General features: G+C 38.2%; 1 protein-coding gene across 2 annotated transcripts in view; it reads right to left on the bottom strand.

Moving 5' to 3' along the window:
* Nucleotides 1–17,220, bottom strand: part of Adk (adenosine kinase) — a 407,949-nt gene that overhangs the window by 214,524 nt on the left and 176,205 nt on the right. For both annotated transcript variants that reach the window (XM_028758526.1, XM_028758527.1), the window contains exons 5-6: nt 7,990–8,162; nt 2,181–2,289 (exon numbers count right to left, since the gene is read on the bottom strand). In XM_028758526.1, the coding sequence (XP_028614359.1) occupies nt 2,181–2,289; nt 7,990–8,162 (282 nt within the window). The remainder of the gene's footprint in view (nt 1–2,180; nt 2,290–7,989; nt 8,163–17,220) is intronic.

The raw sequence follows: 17,220 nt of genomic DNA, 5'->3' as shown, positions 1-17,220 counted from the left end.
GAAGTAAAAAATAATAAAGAATAACAAGAATAAATACAAAGACAAACTTAAACTCAATTATGTCAATACGCACATTCAATAGAAATGGTATATAGGTTCCAATTCAAAGGAAGACAATGTCAGGTTGGACCAAAATAAGACCCAACTGTTTTCCACACATGTTTTGTACTTTAAATGTAAGTAAGTCAAGAGTGAAAGAAAAGAACAGGTATACCATGACACCAATAATTGAAACAAAGCCAGGGAGCTGAAGAAGAGCTGGCTCAGGAGGTAAGATTGTTTGCTGTTCTCAGTAACACATCAGGTGGTCCGGGGCCTTACGTAATCCATCTTTGCCAGATCCCAGGATCTTTTCTGGTCTCCATGGAAGGCCATACACATGCAGCACATGATTAAATGGATAATCAACTCCACATTTTAAGTACCTACTGAATGACCACTAAAAAGTGCAGCATCCTTGGTATATAAAAAGAGTTTTCAAACTGGGCATTGTGTTCACACATATAATCTCCACTACAGAAGCAGAAGGAGGAATGCGACGCCAGCTCTTGTCTATACAGAAAGTTAGAGGGCTACATAAAAACCAAACAGGTAGTGGAAACTGTGGCTCCCAGCTGTAATCCCAACACTTGGGAGACTGAAGCAAGAGGTTCACACTGAGTTCAAGGAGAATCCAGGCTACACACTGAATTTCAGCCCACCTTGGGTCAGAAAGTTAGGCTGTATCAAAAGCAAGTGAGTAAGAGGGGAGGGAGGAAAGAAAGGAAGATGGACAGACAGACAGACAGACAGACAGGTGAATAAATATCCCCTTTTCTGAAATAAACCAATATATGAACAGAAAGGTCTATCTGGCAATGCAAAGAGCTTGTAAACATAAGAGTAACACTAAGAGCCACAGTCAGATTGATTAAAATCAAATAAAACAAAGCAGTAATGAGTTGTTTGCAAGCTGGGTCTTCGGCAACAGTCCCACCATTCACTAAAATTAGCTACATCCAGTCCACTGCATAACCTTCCACTACACTCATACACTCATCAAATCATGATGCTTCCAAGCATGTGAAGTGTCTGCTTGATATTAGTGGATTCTCTGAAATACAGAGAATTGTAATTTGCAGTCAGCTTGGGCTACATAGTGAGAGTCTGTCTCAAACAAATAACCACACTACAAAAACAGGCTCTAAAGAAAAATTAAATCATTTAAAGAAATGGACTAAAATGAAATAATAATGATGGAAAGTCTTGAATTCTAGCAATGGTTTTCTCACATCCTCGCTGAAGATGTAGCATGACTTTCTATTTTATAATCCCATGTAAGCATTTAAATACTATATTGCAAAACCTACAGGAATGCACATACACATGCGGTCAGGGACACTGACACTACACTGAAATAAATAATTATATCTTCAATAAACACATATTTATACAAGACAACCTATTTCAAACATGCCTTCCCAGCTGTTTCAGACAGCTCAGACAGTAGAATGTTAGCAGCTGTTCTTACAAACTGTGTATGACATGAGATCCTACTACCAATTAACAGGTTATACTCCTGTGTGAACAGCCAACTTTAACTCATATTACAACTAGGTAATCGTAGGTTGATTAATTCAAGAGAAATTTTAGTGTACTTCCAACATTAGAAAATTAATTCTTAACTAATTATTTTTATGTCAGAGAATTTAACTCAAATTATATGCTGCCCTATTCCAGATTTAAGAGATTTGTCACAATCAACGTTTCTGAAATATTAAACTAAAAGGTGTCATGCTAATTACTATGGAATAAACAGCAATTATGATTCCTTTTAAGCAAATAAGCAGTGCATACTTCCATTACTACTGTTTTCCACAATGTTCATATCATTTATACTAAATTGCCAAAAATATGTTTGTAGAACTACTTCAAAAGACCTTATGATAGAGATTTAACAGCACAAAATTCTGTGCGACTGAGCAGTTATTTATATTTCTAAAGCAGTAGACTTGAAGGTGGTAACACAAATTCATACCCAGAATGATTATATTTCTATTGCATAATTATAATAATAAATCAAGCACATGCTCAAGAAAGGTATGCTAGGGTTATGTAAAGGGCCTTAAAAATTAACATGTATCAGCAACAGCTACAGTCTATCATGTTAACACAGACTTCAAATGTGAGCTGGCACTTACAGCTATGTAGTAAACTCTGGCTTTTTCTACCAACATCCAGTTCCTTTCCAGATCAAGGTGCTTTTCTTTCTTGTAACAATTGGCGGCAGCAAGGTTAGCAACAAGGGACCTAAAAACCCAAGAAAAAGGAAATACATGTTATTTATAAAAGATGAAAAACCTTCAGGTGTTTTTATACAGAAAGGAACAAATTCTTCAAAAGCTGATATTGCTGATGGTGAAGAGTGAGACGTGTTTGCCCTTAAGACAAGAGACATGGTAACCAGCATTACCTCAAATTATAAGGCTGGTATATGAATTTCTTAACTCCAAAATAAGGCTTACTTTTAATATATCAATACAGTTCAAATGGAGTTAATAAATAGACTAGGTCATTCTGTAATAGGAAATCTATATAAATCAAAATTTCATTTTTTATGGTAGAGAAATGTTTATAAAAATATGATCAACAGACTATAATTGACTAATTAAATGCTTTTAAGAGCCCAATATGGGATTAATTTCATAAAATACAAATATAAATATAGATCATATTGCTGTGAGGAATAAATTTGCAACTATTACATTTTAAGGACTGGAATCAATTAGAACAAGTTTCTATAGCTGAAAACTCCTGGGCAGGATTATTTTATAGCTGGAAAATTTAACCAGCAAACTAGATTTAAAATCTGGCTCGTAAGTGTCACTGAAACTGCTTAATTTTAACCCAACAATTCAACTTAATGAAGTAAAATTATTTACATTTCACATACATAGAAATCCTTCTTCATTAAGATCTGATTTATAAAATTATTTAGCATTTTTCACTATTACAAAAATTAAAACAGTAAGAATTATGCTCTACAGAAAAAAGATCTCATCATGTGAGACTTGGGAAACTTAGTTCCTCCGTCTAAGAGAAAAGTTTCTCTTCCAAACAATTTCCCAATCATCCTTATCTTTATTCCTGAATATAGAATCTGTTTATATTGAAATAAAAATAAGAAACTATGAGAAACCTCAATAATACACTCAAATACGAATCATTTGAACCCAAATATAAAAAAATCAGTACTATTCCTTTTGTTTGGTGCCAGGGATCAAACCCACTCCTAATTTATAAACAACCTAATAGTGATGTAGAAATTTTTCATTAAAACACATTCTTGCTAACTTTTAATTGTAAAAGTTTATTTGAGTTCTAAGTTTTAATCATCAGAAGCTGGCAGAAAGACAAATTTACTAATTCTGTCACATTCCTGCATTTATATTATAGAATGCCCCGACCATACCCATCCTCCACCAAGAGTTCTTACATCTTTTTTCTTACAATCCAGACTAGGTCTCATATATCCCAGGCTGAGCTTGCACGCACAACATACCAAAGGATGGCATTGAACTTCTCATCCTTCTGCTTCTACCTCCTGGGTAGGCTGCTATGATTATGGATATGGGTTACCACATCATGTTTATATGGTACTAGGAATAGAAGCCCGGGATTGTGTATACCAGGTTAGTGCTCTACCAACTGTCCTAAATCCCCAGCCCCAATCCATCTGAACAACACAGGTTACCAAAGCCATAATACTGGTGGGCAAATTAAGATTTTGACATCTTTAAGACCTAATAATTGTTCAAATAGCAATTTAGCATATGATGACAATTTAACAATTTTATTCTAGCCTTTGTGATGTCAGAAGGAAAACTTGATCCAATTATTATTAATGGGAAAAAAATCACATTTGAAGAAACAAATTTCTCTTAGGAAAGCTACAAAGAGGCAAAACTCTAAACAAGAACACTTGAGTAGTGGGTAGCTGGATATATGAAGACCTTGGTTTGAATAATGAATAATTAATGGAGAATTGAAAACTATTAAGTTTCCCCTAATATCTCCCCCGTCTCTCTCTCTCTACACACACACACACACACAAACATCACCACCACCACCACCACCACCAACAACAACAACAACAAAAAACCACATTAAAAGAAAGATCTGAAAATTACATTGGTGCCCTAATTATTCTCAAAAGTTCTATGTTATTTTATAACTATCGTCCACACTGGTCCTCCTACTATGATTCTACTGTTGAGCAAGCTGGAAGCCAAATAAAAGAAGGTGAGAAAGGGAACTGTCCTACCTTTCTATTTGGAGAGGAAAGGGTTTATGTGGCTTACACTTCCAGGTCACCATCCATTACTGAGAGAAGTCAGGGCAGGAACACAAGCAGGAACCTGGAAGGAGGAACTGAAACAGAGACCATGGAGGAACACTGCTTCCTGCATTGCTTCTGAAAGCTGTATTTCTATACAAGAACCACTTGCCAAGGGTGGCACTACTCACTGTGGGCTGGGTCTTCTCACATCAATGGTTAATCAAGAAAATGCCCCATGGACAGGCCTATAAGGTCATCTGAAGGAGGCAGTTTCTCAGCTGAGGTTCTCTTCTTACTAACTGACTCGATATTATGTTAAACTGAACAATCTTACCAACAGAGGGATGGATCAGGATAGAAAAACAGCACAAAGAATGAAGGATAAATGACATAAGTACAGAGGACCCATCCAAGCACAGTACACCTAAAATCTTGACACTGTGGGGGGCAGAAGTATAAGGATAGACAGAAGGTTGATATTGGTTTGATCTATGTAGCGAATTCCAGGCTAGCCAGGACTGTATCTGCAGACCCTGTCTCAAAGGTCAAACAAACCAAAGCAAATACAAAGAAGACAAATATTGGAGTGGATTAAAATTTAAAGTAGGTAATTTCTGATGATTCTAATAAAACAGTAAGAAAAATGGTTATTTTCTTTTTCCCATGCAAAGATGAAGGAAGGCTCCTCGAGTATGGTGCTAATAACATTAGAAACGTATGTCTACACTGCAGGATTACTGTACAGCTACCAAGCAGAAAGAAAAACAAATGCATGGAAGGCCCTGAGAGAGATGGAGACTGATATGAAGAACTAAGTAAAATTTGTAGACAGAAGGACTGGAACTCACAATGCCAGCTGCCACCTCTGTAGCTTTTCCTGCTTTATGGCCCATACTGGGTTACTTTCCCACTAGGGTCCATGCTCCAGTGTTTGGGGCATGTTTGGATTTAGGCAATGAAAAGGGTCTGAAAGAAGCTCACTGCAAGATGAAGATCTAGTCATTTCAGTTCTTTCCATGTCTGCCTGGAAAGGTTAAAGTCTCCCACCTGACATGTAGCATCAGGGAATTTGATTCACTTTAATATAGCATATTTGACTGTGAAAATGTCATAGTTAGTCACTCTGAAGCTCTGTGACATACTCTTGTTGTTTGACTCTGTCTCTTTTTTCTGAGTATCTTTTGTTTTCTCTTGATTTCAAGAAGAGTAGAACCAAAGACCCTTTACTGTACAATAACCCCGGGGGATACTATTACTGTAGTGTGATGCCACTTTGCCACCTAAACAATAAAGGGACTTCTGAAATGTAATAAAAAATTTGTTTTGTGTGTGGGTGTTTCTCTCCACCTCTGTTCTCATCTCCACGTGCAGGTTTTGCTTGTGTAGCTCATCCTGGATATAAAGCATGTGATTCTCCTGTCTCTGCCTCTTAAATGCTGTAATTCTACAGGCGTGAGCTGAGGCACTTGGCGTGGTTGCTGACTGAGTGGTGTATTACAAGATGGGTGTTGTTTAACAGCAGTGGAAGCCTTGTGGCACACATGCTTCTATATGCAGATTCTCACATTCTGTTATCAGGTTATGCTGACAAGATCATTCTTTCTCTTCTGATTCAAGTTCAGCAAATTACATGATGTAAAATCCCAAACACAACATTTTCCTTTCCTAAGCCTAATTATTCAAGGTAGAGACTAGATTAGATACCCTCAAGCTTTTGCGGCAATATAACTCATGAATTCAAAAGCAAGTCTAACTCAAAAACAAAAACACAAAAGGTGGACCTGTGAAGTACCCAGCAGTTAAAGGAGCCTGCCTGATGATGGAAACCTGATCACCTGACTTCAATGCTAGTCAGCCAAATAAAGGCAGTGGGAAAGTCAGCTTTACAAAGCTGTCCACTCGTGCGACAGCAGGTACACATGCCATACGAACACATCATCAAGATACATAAAGAAACAAAATCTTGCTATAAAACAAACGCAACAAAAAAGGAAGTTGGCCTGAAGGCTCACTCCTGTAACACCAATACATGGATGGTGATGGTGGAAAGACTGTCAAGAGTCAGGACAGCTTGGCCTGCAGTGTAAGATGCTGTCTCAAATAAACCGAAACTAAAAATAGATAAAATAGTCACATCCCACTCCAGTGACAATGCTAAGATTAAAACAAAACAACAATAAAACCCAAGACAAACAAAATAACAACAACAAAGCCAGGCAAGAAATGCTGGTGTGATGTGGAGGAAAGGGAATACTGATTCATTGTTGGTGCAGCTACCATGGAAACCAGTGTGGAGGTTCTTCAAAGAGCTAGAAGTAGATCTACCACATGATCTCCCTATACCACACACACACACACACACACACACACACACACACACACACACTCCTAAGGGACTCCATATCCTAGTACAGAGATACTTGCTCACCCATGTTCATTACGGATCTATTCACAAGACCCAGCAAATAGAAATGGCTTAGTACACATCATTTGGTAAGTGGAAAATGAAAGTGTGCTATATTTTTTTAGATGTAAAGAAATAGAAAAAAATGAAATTCACGGGTAAAAGGACAAAGTTGGAAATAATCATTCTGAGTGAAATTAATGGAACAGAAAGGGTTAAACAGGGTGGAGGATGGGAATATGGGAATCAGTATTCCCTTTTCTTAGTAGAGGAGGGATGGATAACTAATATTAAAGACCTCTGAAAAAGCCATGTGGAAACCTACTAGTGTAGAAGTACTCAGAAATATGTATACATATATAAACGAGTTTAAATAGATTTATCTCACCTTGCCAAAGGCTCAGGAATCATCAAGAAAGGAGGTGGGAAGATTTTAAGAGCCAGAGGCAGCAGGTGTCTACGGAAAAAAAGTATCTGCTGGATATACGAAGTTGTTCCACATTTGAACTCACAGTGGTTATAGCTCTACTCATGTGACCTGCACAAGATCTACTCAGCCACAGTTCAAGAATGGGCTGGGGAGAGGTTCTTAAAGTTCCTTTAGGTTCATAAAGCCTTGACTGAGAAGCCACTGGCAACTGATGGTCGTTGGGGGAGGAAGAGTCAGTCTTCTTCAGGGATGTGGTCCCTGATAATTCGTCTCCAAGTAGCTACTCGCATTCTGTGCACATAAAGGTGGCACTGAATGGTTTTCATGGGCTTACAGAAGAACTAGTGGGCTGGAGAGACTGCTCAGCAGGTAAGAAAACTTGTCGCACTTACAGAGGACCTAGGAGTCAGTTCCTATCACACACAAAATACTTCACAACCAATTATAATTCCGGTTCCAAGAGATCTCACACTCTCTTCTGACCAATATGGGTACCAAGTACATATACGGTGCACATATACACAAATAGGCAAACCCCTCATACACATACCTTTCAAAAATCTAAATTTCAGAAACTCGTGTGAGGCTTCACCTGCATCAGTAATGATAACAAAGCAGAGCGCGTGAAGTTGAGAGGGAGAAACTGCGCATGGCAGCCGGGGAGGGGAGGGGTTGGAGAAGATAGGGGAGTGGCCTGTACAGAACACATTACATATATGCCTGAAATTCTTAAATAGTACAAAAGTTAATTAAATACAAGGTAAGAATGACGCAAGGAAGAAGGGTTTACTGAACATTAAAGCTGTGGGAGGGTGCTCCAGGTTGGTAATGACTTACCTGTTGCCACCAGTGATGCACGCGGCACATGTTCCCGTTGGCTGCTCGTTCTGCTCGTAGTAATGCGCATCGACGTGAGCATCAGCGGCTTTACGCTTCAGGATCTCCCCAAACTTATCTATCCCGATGCATCCAAAGAACGTTGCTGCTTTGTGTGGCTCCTGAATCATCCACTGAAAAACAGAAACATAAATGACTGGATGGGTCAGAAACCAAATGGATAACTCAGGACTCTGTCACGGATGCTGGCATGAAAGACATGCTTTGTAATGACGATGAATGGAACTTCAATAAGCGCACTACTGCTTAGAGTAACAACCTTGACAAAACAGCCGTACGCGTCTTACTCTACTACATGAGGGATAGATACAGAGTGGACCACTTCAGTGGGTAGACATGGAGAACAGGTCTTTAGAACTCAGAAGCTAAATCAAATGCTGGCTATTTATAGGGATATCAAGGTTAAGTGCCAATGTACTTTAGGACACAGGCTAAATCTCACAGCTGTGCTCCTGTCTCAGACTCCCAAATTCTGGGATTACAGATGAACCACCATCTTGGCATCACTTAACTTTTCTACAGCTTATTATTCTAAAAATTATCTGTAAAATGGGGAAATGATTAAAAACATGCTTTATAGAGTAGGTGAAGATTTACTGAAATATTAATCAGTGTATATGAAAAGCTGAGCATAGTACCCAAGATAAAATAAACAATTTAAAGCTGTGGTAATAAATATTTTTATACTTCTTGAAATAATTCATATATAAATTATGCTAAAACGTGATCATGCTTAATTAAAATCCAAAATGGTGCCTGAGCATGGTCGTGCACACCTGAAATTCTAACACTTGGAAGATGGAGGCAGGAGAGCTTGGAGTTAAATGTTCAAATTTGCAAACTGCCTTGGTTCTAAATGAGACTATCTTAAACAGAAACCCTCTCTCTCAACTCCAAAAAAGAAAGAAAAGTGTTCAGAACTGGACAGAAGGTGTATTTCTAAACCCGATCACAGGAAGTAGATGACAGTTAATTAAGGCACAGGGCAGAGAATAAGATATTGTGGAATGCATATCTCAAAAAGGAGACATCGAATCTCGCAACTCAGGGATCATCAAGAAAGAGCAGGCAGTGAATTATCTACAGTGGAGCAGTATTTACATACGGCAGGCTGTTGCACACATTCACTATTGCTGAGTGAGGAAGACCCCCAGGAGCTCACTACTGCCAGAATCACAGTACTGGTGAGGGGCTTAAGCAGCCCCACTATCTGAAGAGCCATTGGCAGTTAATTACTGCTGAGGTGGAAAAGTCAGTTTTCTTTGTGGATGCTCTCTGAGAGGCTACCTATGCTCTAGTAGATAGATGGTCCTATGCCTACACATGTACAGACAAAAGAGAAAGGAGGCACATGAAGAACAAAAAGTGGTAGGGAGGAGGTAAGGAAAGAACTGGGGAATATTTGCTGCAAAACATTATATGCATATATGAATATTAAAATTTTGTAAAGATAGATGTGTTAAAATTCTAACTACAAATATCTCATCATGTCATTAATATGATTCTTATAAACTTTAGTATTTTTCTTGTAAATGATTCATTATGGATTTCTTTTACTATGCATGGTTTTCATTGATTTGAACTCTTTAACGTAGCTCATGTCCCTGAGGCCTCTCATTCTTTATTAGCGATTCTAAAGAGTCCATCTCTTTTTGTTTCAAATAAAGTTGTTAAAAATTCTCTTTATATAAACTAAAAAAAGTACCAACACAGGAGGCTGGGGAGATAGCTTAGTGGTTAAGATCAATTGCTGCGGACCCAGGTTCAATTCTCAACACCCATATTGTAGTTCACAACTGTCTATAATTTTAGTTCCAATGTATCCAATGCCTTCTTCTGACCTCCATGGGTATTACATGCTTGTAGTGTACAAATACATATGAAGGCAAAACACTCATATAAAATATCAATAAATAATAAATAAAAACAACATATATATTGAAATACTGGGTATACTTGTTACGTATACAAATACAAATAAGTATATAACTACTGAGTACATATGTATGTATCTATTTATCTATAAAAACATATATGTATAATGTATAGGAATACATTTAGAGATAAAGGAATAGAGATAAGCAAAATAGTAACAGAAACCTGCAGAAGTGACTGCCTGATGACGAGTACAATTTCTAGAGATATATCCTCAAAATGTACATACAACATTACCGATACAATTATTTATTTATATTTTACTTACAATGAAATAATGCTACAAACAACAAAGTCTGTGCAGAAAAGACTTGCCCATTAAACTGGATGAACTTGTTTGATAGGAACCCATATTCACACACAAACCAAGGAAAAGGTGAAGAGATCAATCCATCTAAGTAACTCTAGCCTTGGGAGGGAGAGGCAAGAGAGTGGAAAGTTGGAGTCTGTCTGGGGAAATAGGATAAGTTCAAGACCAGCCTAAATTCCACAAGGAAACCAGTCTTCAAAACTAAGGGATATAGCTTAGTGGTAAAGCTTAGGCATCTATTTTGACAAAGGTTTCAAACTCCACCTCAGCAACAAGCCCCCAAACAATAGCAACAACAAAATAAAAAGGATCCATGTGTGTAGACAATTCTCTAGCATATCTTGTGAAGATAGAAAAGTTATAAAAAAGAAAACTTAAGAATAAAAACGTCACGGGAAAGTTTCCAGACATGGAATTTGTCAATATTTTCTAAGTAGTTCAAAAAAAGAAGTGAAATAAAGCAAAAGTAAATAACTATGACAACAAATGAGACCTATTGAAACGCAAAAGGAATGATCAATAAAGCAAAAGGGCAGCTATGTATCTGATGAGAGGTTAATATCCAGAATACTAACAAGCTTCTACAACACCACAATGAAACAAATAACTCGAATGAAATATGGCCAATGTTGAACAGGCGTGTTTCTAACTATCCAAATGGCCAATGTGCACATGAAGATGCTCAACAGCACTAACCATCTGGAAACAAACAAACAAACAAACAAATCAAAAGTCTAATTAGATGTCATTTCACACTAATCATGACAGTATGAAAAGAAGAGAAAATAAGAAGTGTGGGTGAGGATGTGGAGAAAGTACAAATGTGCTGTGGACAGCTAGAAAACAAAACCATAAAGGTATACACACAAGAGTCATGGATACTAGAAAATAAACAGAGTTTCTGACAGCAGGGACCCTGATGGGACCTTGACATCATATGCAGGAGGCAAATGTCCAACTGCTTCTCCATTGAAATTAGTACAGATCAATGAGCACTGAAACAAACACAGGAGAATAAATTGTGAAAAATTATTTCAAACAACAGTAAGTTAAAGTTATAGTGACCCTTAAAATTCTGGCTACATAGAACCTACCTGTGCAAACTTTAGCAATTCAAGGAATAATAGGAAATCTACATAAACACTCTTGAATTAAAAAACATAATTGTAAGCATGGTGGTACATGTTTGTAATTCCAGCACTTGAACTAGAGGAACATTTGGAGCTTAGGGTCTATTTGGGCTGCATAGTGATCTTTGGCAGCATACAGTTTCTAGGGGTGTTAAAGCAGCATTTATCAACATGTGGGTCGTGACCCCTTTGGAGGTCAAATGACCTTTCACTGGGGTCATACATCAGATATCCTTTATATCAGATATTAGTAACAAAATTACAGTTATGATGTAGTGACAAAAATAATTTTATTATGGAGGGGGGTTACCACATCATGAAGAACTATATTGAAGGGTTGAGAATCACTGTTGTAGAGGATAGAGAATGTGGTAGATTAATTTCTCCAAATACATAGCTTTTAGGAGTCTGTCATCTACCCTGAATGGGACATTTCAGTGACACTTCCAGAAGTAACTCTCCCCCATGCTCCTATAAGTAAGCCCTATGAACTCTTGGTTTGTCTAGCTGTACTCTGATGGAATCATTATTTTGATCTGTTGTTTGTCGCTGGTATCCTACCTGGCATGAAGGGATGTTTGTTTATGACTCCAAAGGAAGGTAGCATGATAATGATACATAGTTTCAAAGCAATTCTAACCAATGCCTCTATAGAATACCTAAGGGAATGAGGAAGCTGATTCCATAATTGATGAAATACAGAATAGGAGCTAGATGTGCAAAAGATAGAATGTGTATCACTCTGAGAGATATCAATGCTGTTAAAGCCTAAATTCTTTAATTATAAATTATATGACCTTGTGGATACTATAAGAATCAGAAAGGCCTAGCTGCAAAAGAAAATGCAGTTGTTGTTGGTATAAATACATGAATTAGTTTAACTGAACTTAAAGAGACGCACCAAGATATTACTACACAACAACCAGGAAAGATAGTAATTGCAATGAAGGGATAACAAAAAGTATCCAAACATACGTGATGTCATCAATTGTCTTTAAAAGTTATGTCTGAGTCTTTGGAACTGGTGCTAAACTTCAAAGAGAGGCATATAGCATGGCATACAGTGTATTTTATGAATCTTATTATGGTGTTCCTAATTCCAACCAAAAGTTGAATTTTTCTAACAGTTATCTCCTGGGCACTGCAAACCCCCACAATCTGATGCCAAGACTGTTCATCTGCATGTTCGCTCATCACATCCCCCTGACCTTTAAGTGCGGCCTTTTAATCACAGAAACAAACATTCGTTTTTGTAAAGCAAAGTACTTACGAAGGCACTGAAAGCAATGTACTGGTTTAACACTCAATGGGAAAGTTCTGAAGGAGTGGTTCTTCTGTGTCACACAGATGTCATTGTGCTGGCCTTGAAAAACTAAACTATCCCATGGAAGAAGCCTTGTTAGTTTAGTAGGTTGCATGTCGGTTTCACAAAACATTTAGGGGATTTTGTTTAAGTTTACAACGGGATCATAGTGGGCCTACAAGAGCACAGCTTGGAAAGCGAGGACACGTGTTAACAAAGATCAATAAAAAAGACAACTAAAGGAATACGAGGAGTGTAACGATGGAGCTACTATTTAGGAAGGAAAAATCTAGCGGGAAATATTGGCCTAGGCCAGATAATTAAATATCACTGTACAAAGAGTAGGCATCATCTTGTAGGTGTAATAAAGCACACGGAGGTTTCTCAGCAAGTGAGTGAGAGTATAAAAGTCCATCCCTTATTAACGTGAGGAACCAGACAGAGAAATTTACCACCAACCTTAAGTAGGTGCTGAATAAATGACACATTGAGCTTCACATTAAGAGTCTTTAACAACACATTCAAAGATTTCTATTAATATTAACTTCACCTTTCAGATGAATTCTATCTTCACCTAACTGCAATATTTAGGGAACTATAACTGCCGACGATGCCTGAGAGCCAGTCACTTTTAAGATAATGCCATATGCTTTAATTTAATTCATAATTAAATGATGAAGAATGACACACAGACACTAAAATAGTTGAGTGATGAGCCAGACACAGGAAATTTTATGACAGAAAAACCAGGAGGCACTTCAGGAAATCTGAAAAGCACAGCTGAAAAGAAGAATGGAATGTCAAAACTGGCAAAGAACAGTAAGCATCCATCACACGATGAACGGCAGCTACGGCTGAGAGCAAGATGGGCAGGGCGGCTCAGTGAGTAGACGTGCTCCATCCAACAGGGCACAGGCTTCTTTCATGTAGAATGGAAACATATTCATATATACCATAACATTTCCCCTGTGTATGAGAAGGTATATGATCATCTCAACTGTCAAACTCCAGGACATTTCCAGCTTCTCAAAACCATGTCCTGTCAATGTACCCATTAACAGCCCTTCAACTCTCATCCTCTAGAAGAAACGCAACCACATACGTTTTAGGTATTCCCCTGCCTTCAGCTTTGATATCCCTCAATCTACTATACATTGAGGGAGCTTCCTAAATGTTTTCTCCTCAATAGAGCAGGCCTCTAACACAAGCAACACACACACACACACACCACACACACACCACACACACACACACACACACACACACACGCACACACAAAGTTATTTCTCTGTCTTTTTAAAGACCAGTTTTGGTTTACTTTTGTAGTTTGCTACAGAACATAAAGTATACTGAACGTGCTGTATATGGAGAAGCCATTGATAATATAACTACTTATATAGATTCAGGGTTCAGTATAGAATCTGTCAATAAAATCTGACAGAACAAATTTTAATTATTATAATTACTATTGTTTCAATTACACTATCTGTATCATTAACACCACTGTTATTTCTGTTTTACTTTAAAGGTTACTATTTTGGAGATGCATGGTGAGCTTGTGTGGAGGTCAGAGTACAACTTTAGGCATTCGCTTATCCCTGATCATTTAAGCAGGTTCTGAACTCATGTCATTAGACTTGTATGGTCTACACCATTACCCACTCAGTTACTTCTTACCCAGACACTTGGCATCTAACTTCGGTGTGTTTCTCAGAAGAGGGTTTAGAAACTCCATGAAATTACTATAGGGAACAGCTATTGACAGGAGGAGCATGGACGGAGGGAATATAGACAGAACACAGAAACACCAGGAAGGATGACTTCTTCTGTTCAAACAAAACAAACAAGGTTACAGGACTGTAAGGAAAATAATTTTGTTTTTTCTTACCGAAAGAAGTTTAATCTCATTTAAAAATACTGTGTAAATGATCTATTTTTTAAATATGTGTATACTTGTGTGTCTGTGCAAGGTTATGTGAAAGTGAGTGCAGATTGCTCTTGAGGTCCAGTGAGGGCATCTGGTCACCTGGAGCAGGAGTTACCTGTGCTTGTAAACAGCCCATCTGTGTGCTGGGAACTCAACTCTGCAAGAGCAGTAAGCACTTTTAACCAATGAGCCATCTCCCCAGACCCTAAATTATGACTGTCAACAACAGCTTATATCATCTAAAACTTTCACTGAATTAATAAAAGACAGATAAAAAGAAATAGGCAGACAGGATTTATCTCCAAAATATAATGTTGAAAAAAGCCCCCCCCCCAAAAAACCAACAAAAAACAAACAATCAAACAAAAAACCCAACCCAAACCAAACCAGTAACAACAAAAGTTCATCATCTGGTATGGCTGTGCAGGAAAACCCCCTCATTAAAGTCCCAGTCTACCATGTCTAGATAGCTCCTCTGAGCTCTGCACAAAATGGAGGACTCCCTTTACCAGCAAGGCTTCCTCTTTGCTAACACTGTCTGGAGAGCCTGAACTGACCACACCCTCTACCTGCGGAATGTCAGGTAGCCTTGGTGAGATTATAGGTTTAACTTTCTTTCTCTAAATAGCCTGTCCAGCAAGCACATAGAATTTCCAGAAAGCCTCTCCATGTAAAGGAGGCATTCTTTGGTACCCTAATCTATAGCCAATGCTAGAAACCCACCCTGGAAATCCCTACCTCCTTTCCAAAAATGATACAGCCATTGATTCACCCCAAATAAAGTTGAGCTGCCTCTCTGAAGCTGATCCTGGAAGTCTATCATTTCTGTCATACTTACAGGCCATCCAAACCATGTTCCTCAACTATGTTCCCTCTGTCCTCATGGGCTGGTAGCCAACAGCCCCTGAAGTGGTGGGGAGGACCTCACAGCTGCAAGTTTTATTAAATCCCCACTTTCACCAGAATCCTTGAAGTGTCAAGATTCCTACCAAGTGGGCAATATATCCATCCTACCAAGATTGACAAAGTGATCCCTACCACTATTGTTTGACATTAGTTTCTTACTTGTACATAATGAAGTTCTCTTTTGTTAAGATGAATCAAATAGAGATTGCCTAAGGCATGGATTGTTTTCTTTAGAATCAGAATTCAGAACAGTATTTTCCACATGCTAGCTGAAATTGCTAAGTCCCTTTACACAGTTAAATCTTATATTATAGAGAAATTTGTCTTTTTTGTTCATTTTATAGGGTGTCCCTATGTGTAGTACAATCTAGCTCTAAAATGACTATATAGCCCAGGTTGACCTCAAACTTGTAGAAAGCCTCCTCCCTTAGCCTTAGGAGAACTGGGATGATAAGCATGGGTGTCCTGGCTTGACAGTACCTTCTATGGAAGGGACACACAAGCAGCTTCAAATGAAAGGACATGGTGGGCAACATTAAATGCTCTAAATCTTCAAGGACTTCTAATTCTACTACATACTTTTCCTAAAAACCACATTTTTCATTTATATAATTAAAATATTTTTTCAGATAACTTAAGAAAAATTGAGGCAAATTAAATATTAAAGGCTTTCCTAAAAATACTATGTTTTGCCAATAATTGCATGCAACAACAATAGTTGTGAGTTAAATTTGGAAGGGGCTGTGTGTTTGTGGGAGACCATTTCTTAGTCTGCATCAGGCCCCCAGGTCAATGGCCAGGATCACAAAATTTGAAGTTTGAATACTTAGTATGTACTGTGTTTCATGTATTCTCTTAGCTCATTGAACCTGAACACTAAACATAAGGTCCCCAGTATTACACTGTGTTAAGTAAATACTTAGAAAGGGGAAGATAGTGAGCAGGCATGGCTGATTTAGAAAGTGTCAGGTAATCCTCACCCTTCATATAGAGTGAGGGAGTGTGAGGAAAACCATCGTGGGGTTGGAGATAAGGCAGTTAGGAGCACACACTGCTACTGCAGAGCACACACATTAGGTGTCCAACACCCACCTCAGCTACAACCACCTGTAACTCCAGGTGCAGGGGACCTGACACCACTGGCCTCTGTAGGCACCTGCACTCCTGTGCACATATCCCTCTTCACAATTAAAAATAAAAGTTCAACACATTTAAGGGGAAGAAAAGCACCCTGTAAGGAGTGATGTAGGCCCTAGCGTGTACAATAGGTTTGGGAGGGAGTCACCAGACGACTTCGTGTAGGTAACTCACTCTCTAGCCATCACAGGCCTTAACCATATGCTCTAGGAAATGAAAATGCTGTTCTAGGGATCTATCGCTTACAGCTATACCAAATGCAGAAAGATATCGTTTATGTAAGATAAATGACCATAAAAATTGATGATGGCAAATGGAAACTATGTCAGCTAGGATAGGAAATGAAGAAATGGTTAGAGAAAAATTAGTGGTCTTTTGAAGTGAATATGTCTCTAAGAGGCAACTGCCTAGAAATCCTGCAACATCCAAAGAAGCAGGTAACTAGCAACCAAGGAGAGAGAGAGAGAAAGAGAGAGAGAGAGAGAGAGAGAGAGAGAGAGAGAGAGAGAGAGAGAGAGAGAGA

The sequence above is a fragment of the Grammomys surdaster genome, unplaced genomic scaffold (assembly GCF_004785775.1).
Source record: "Grammomys surdaster isolate TR1022 unplaced genomic scaffold, NIH_TR_1.0 126198, whole genome shotgun sequence".
Lineage (NCBI taxonomy): Eukaryota > Metazoa > Chordata > Mammalia > Rodentia > Muridae > Grammomys > Grammomys surdaster.
This window is presented reverse-complemented; position numbering and strand designations above follow the sequence as displayed.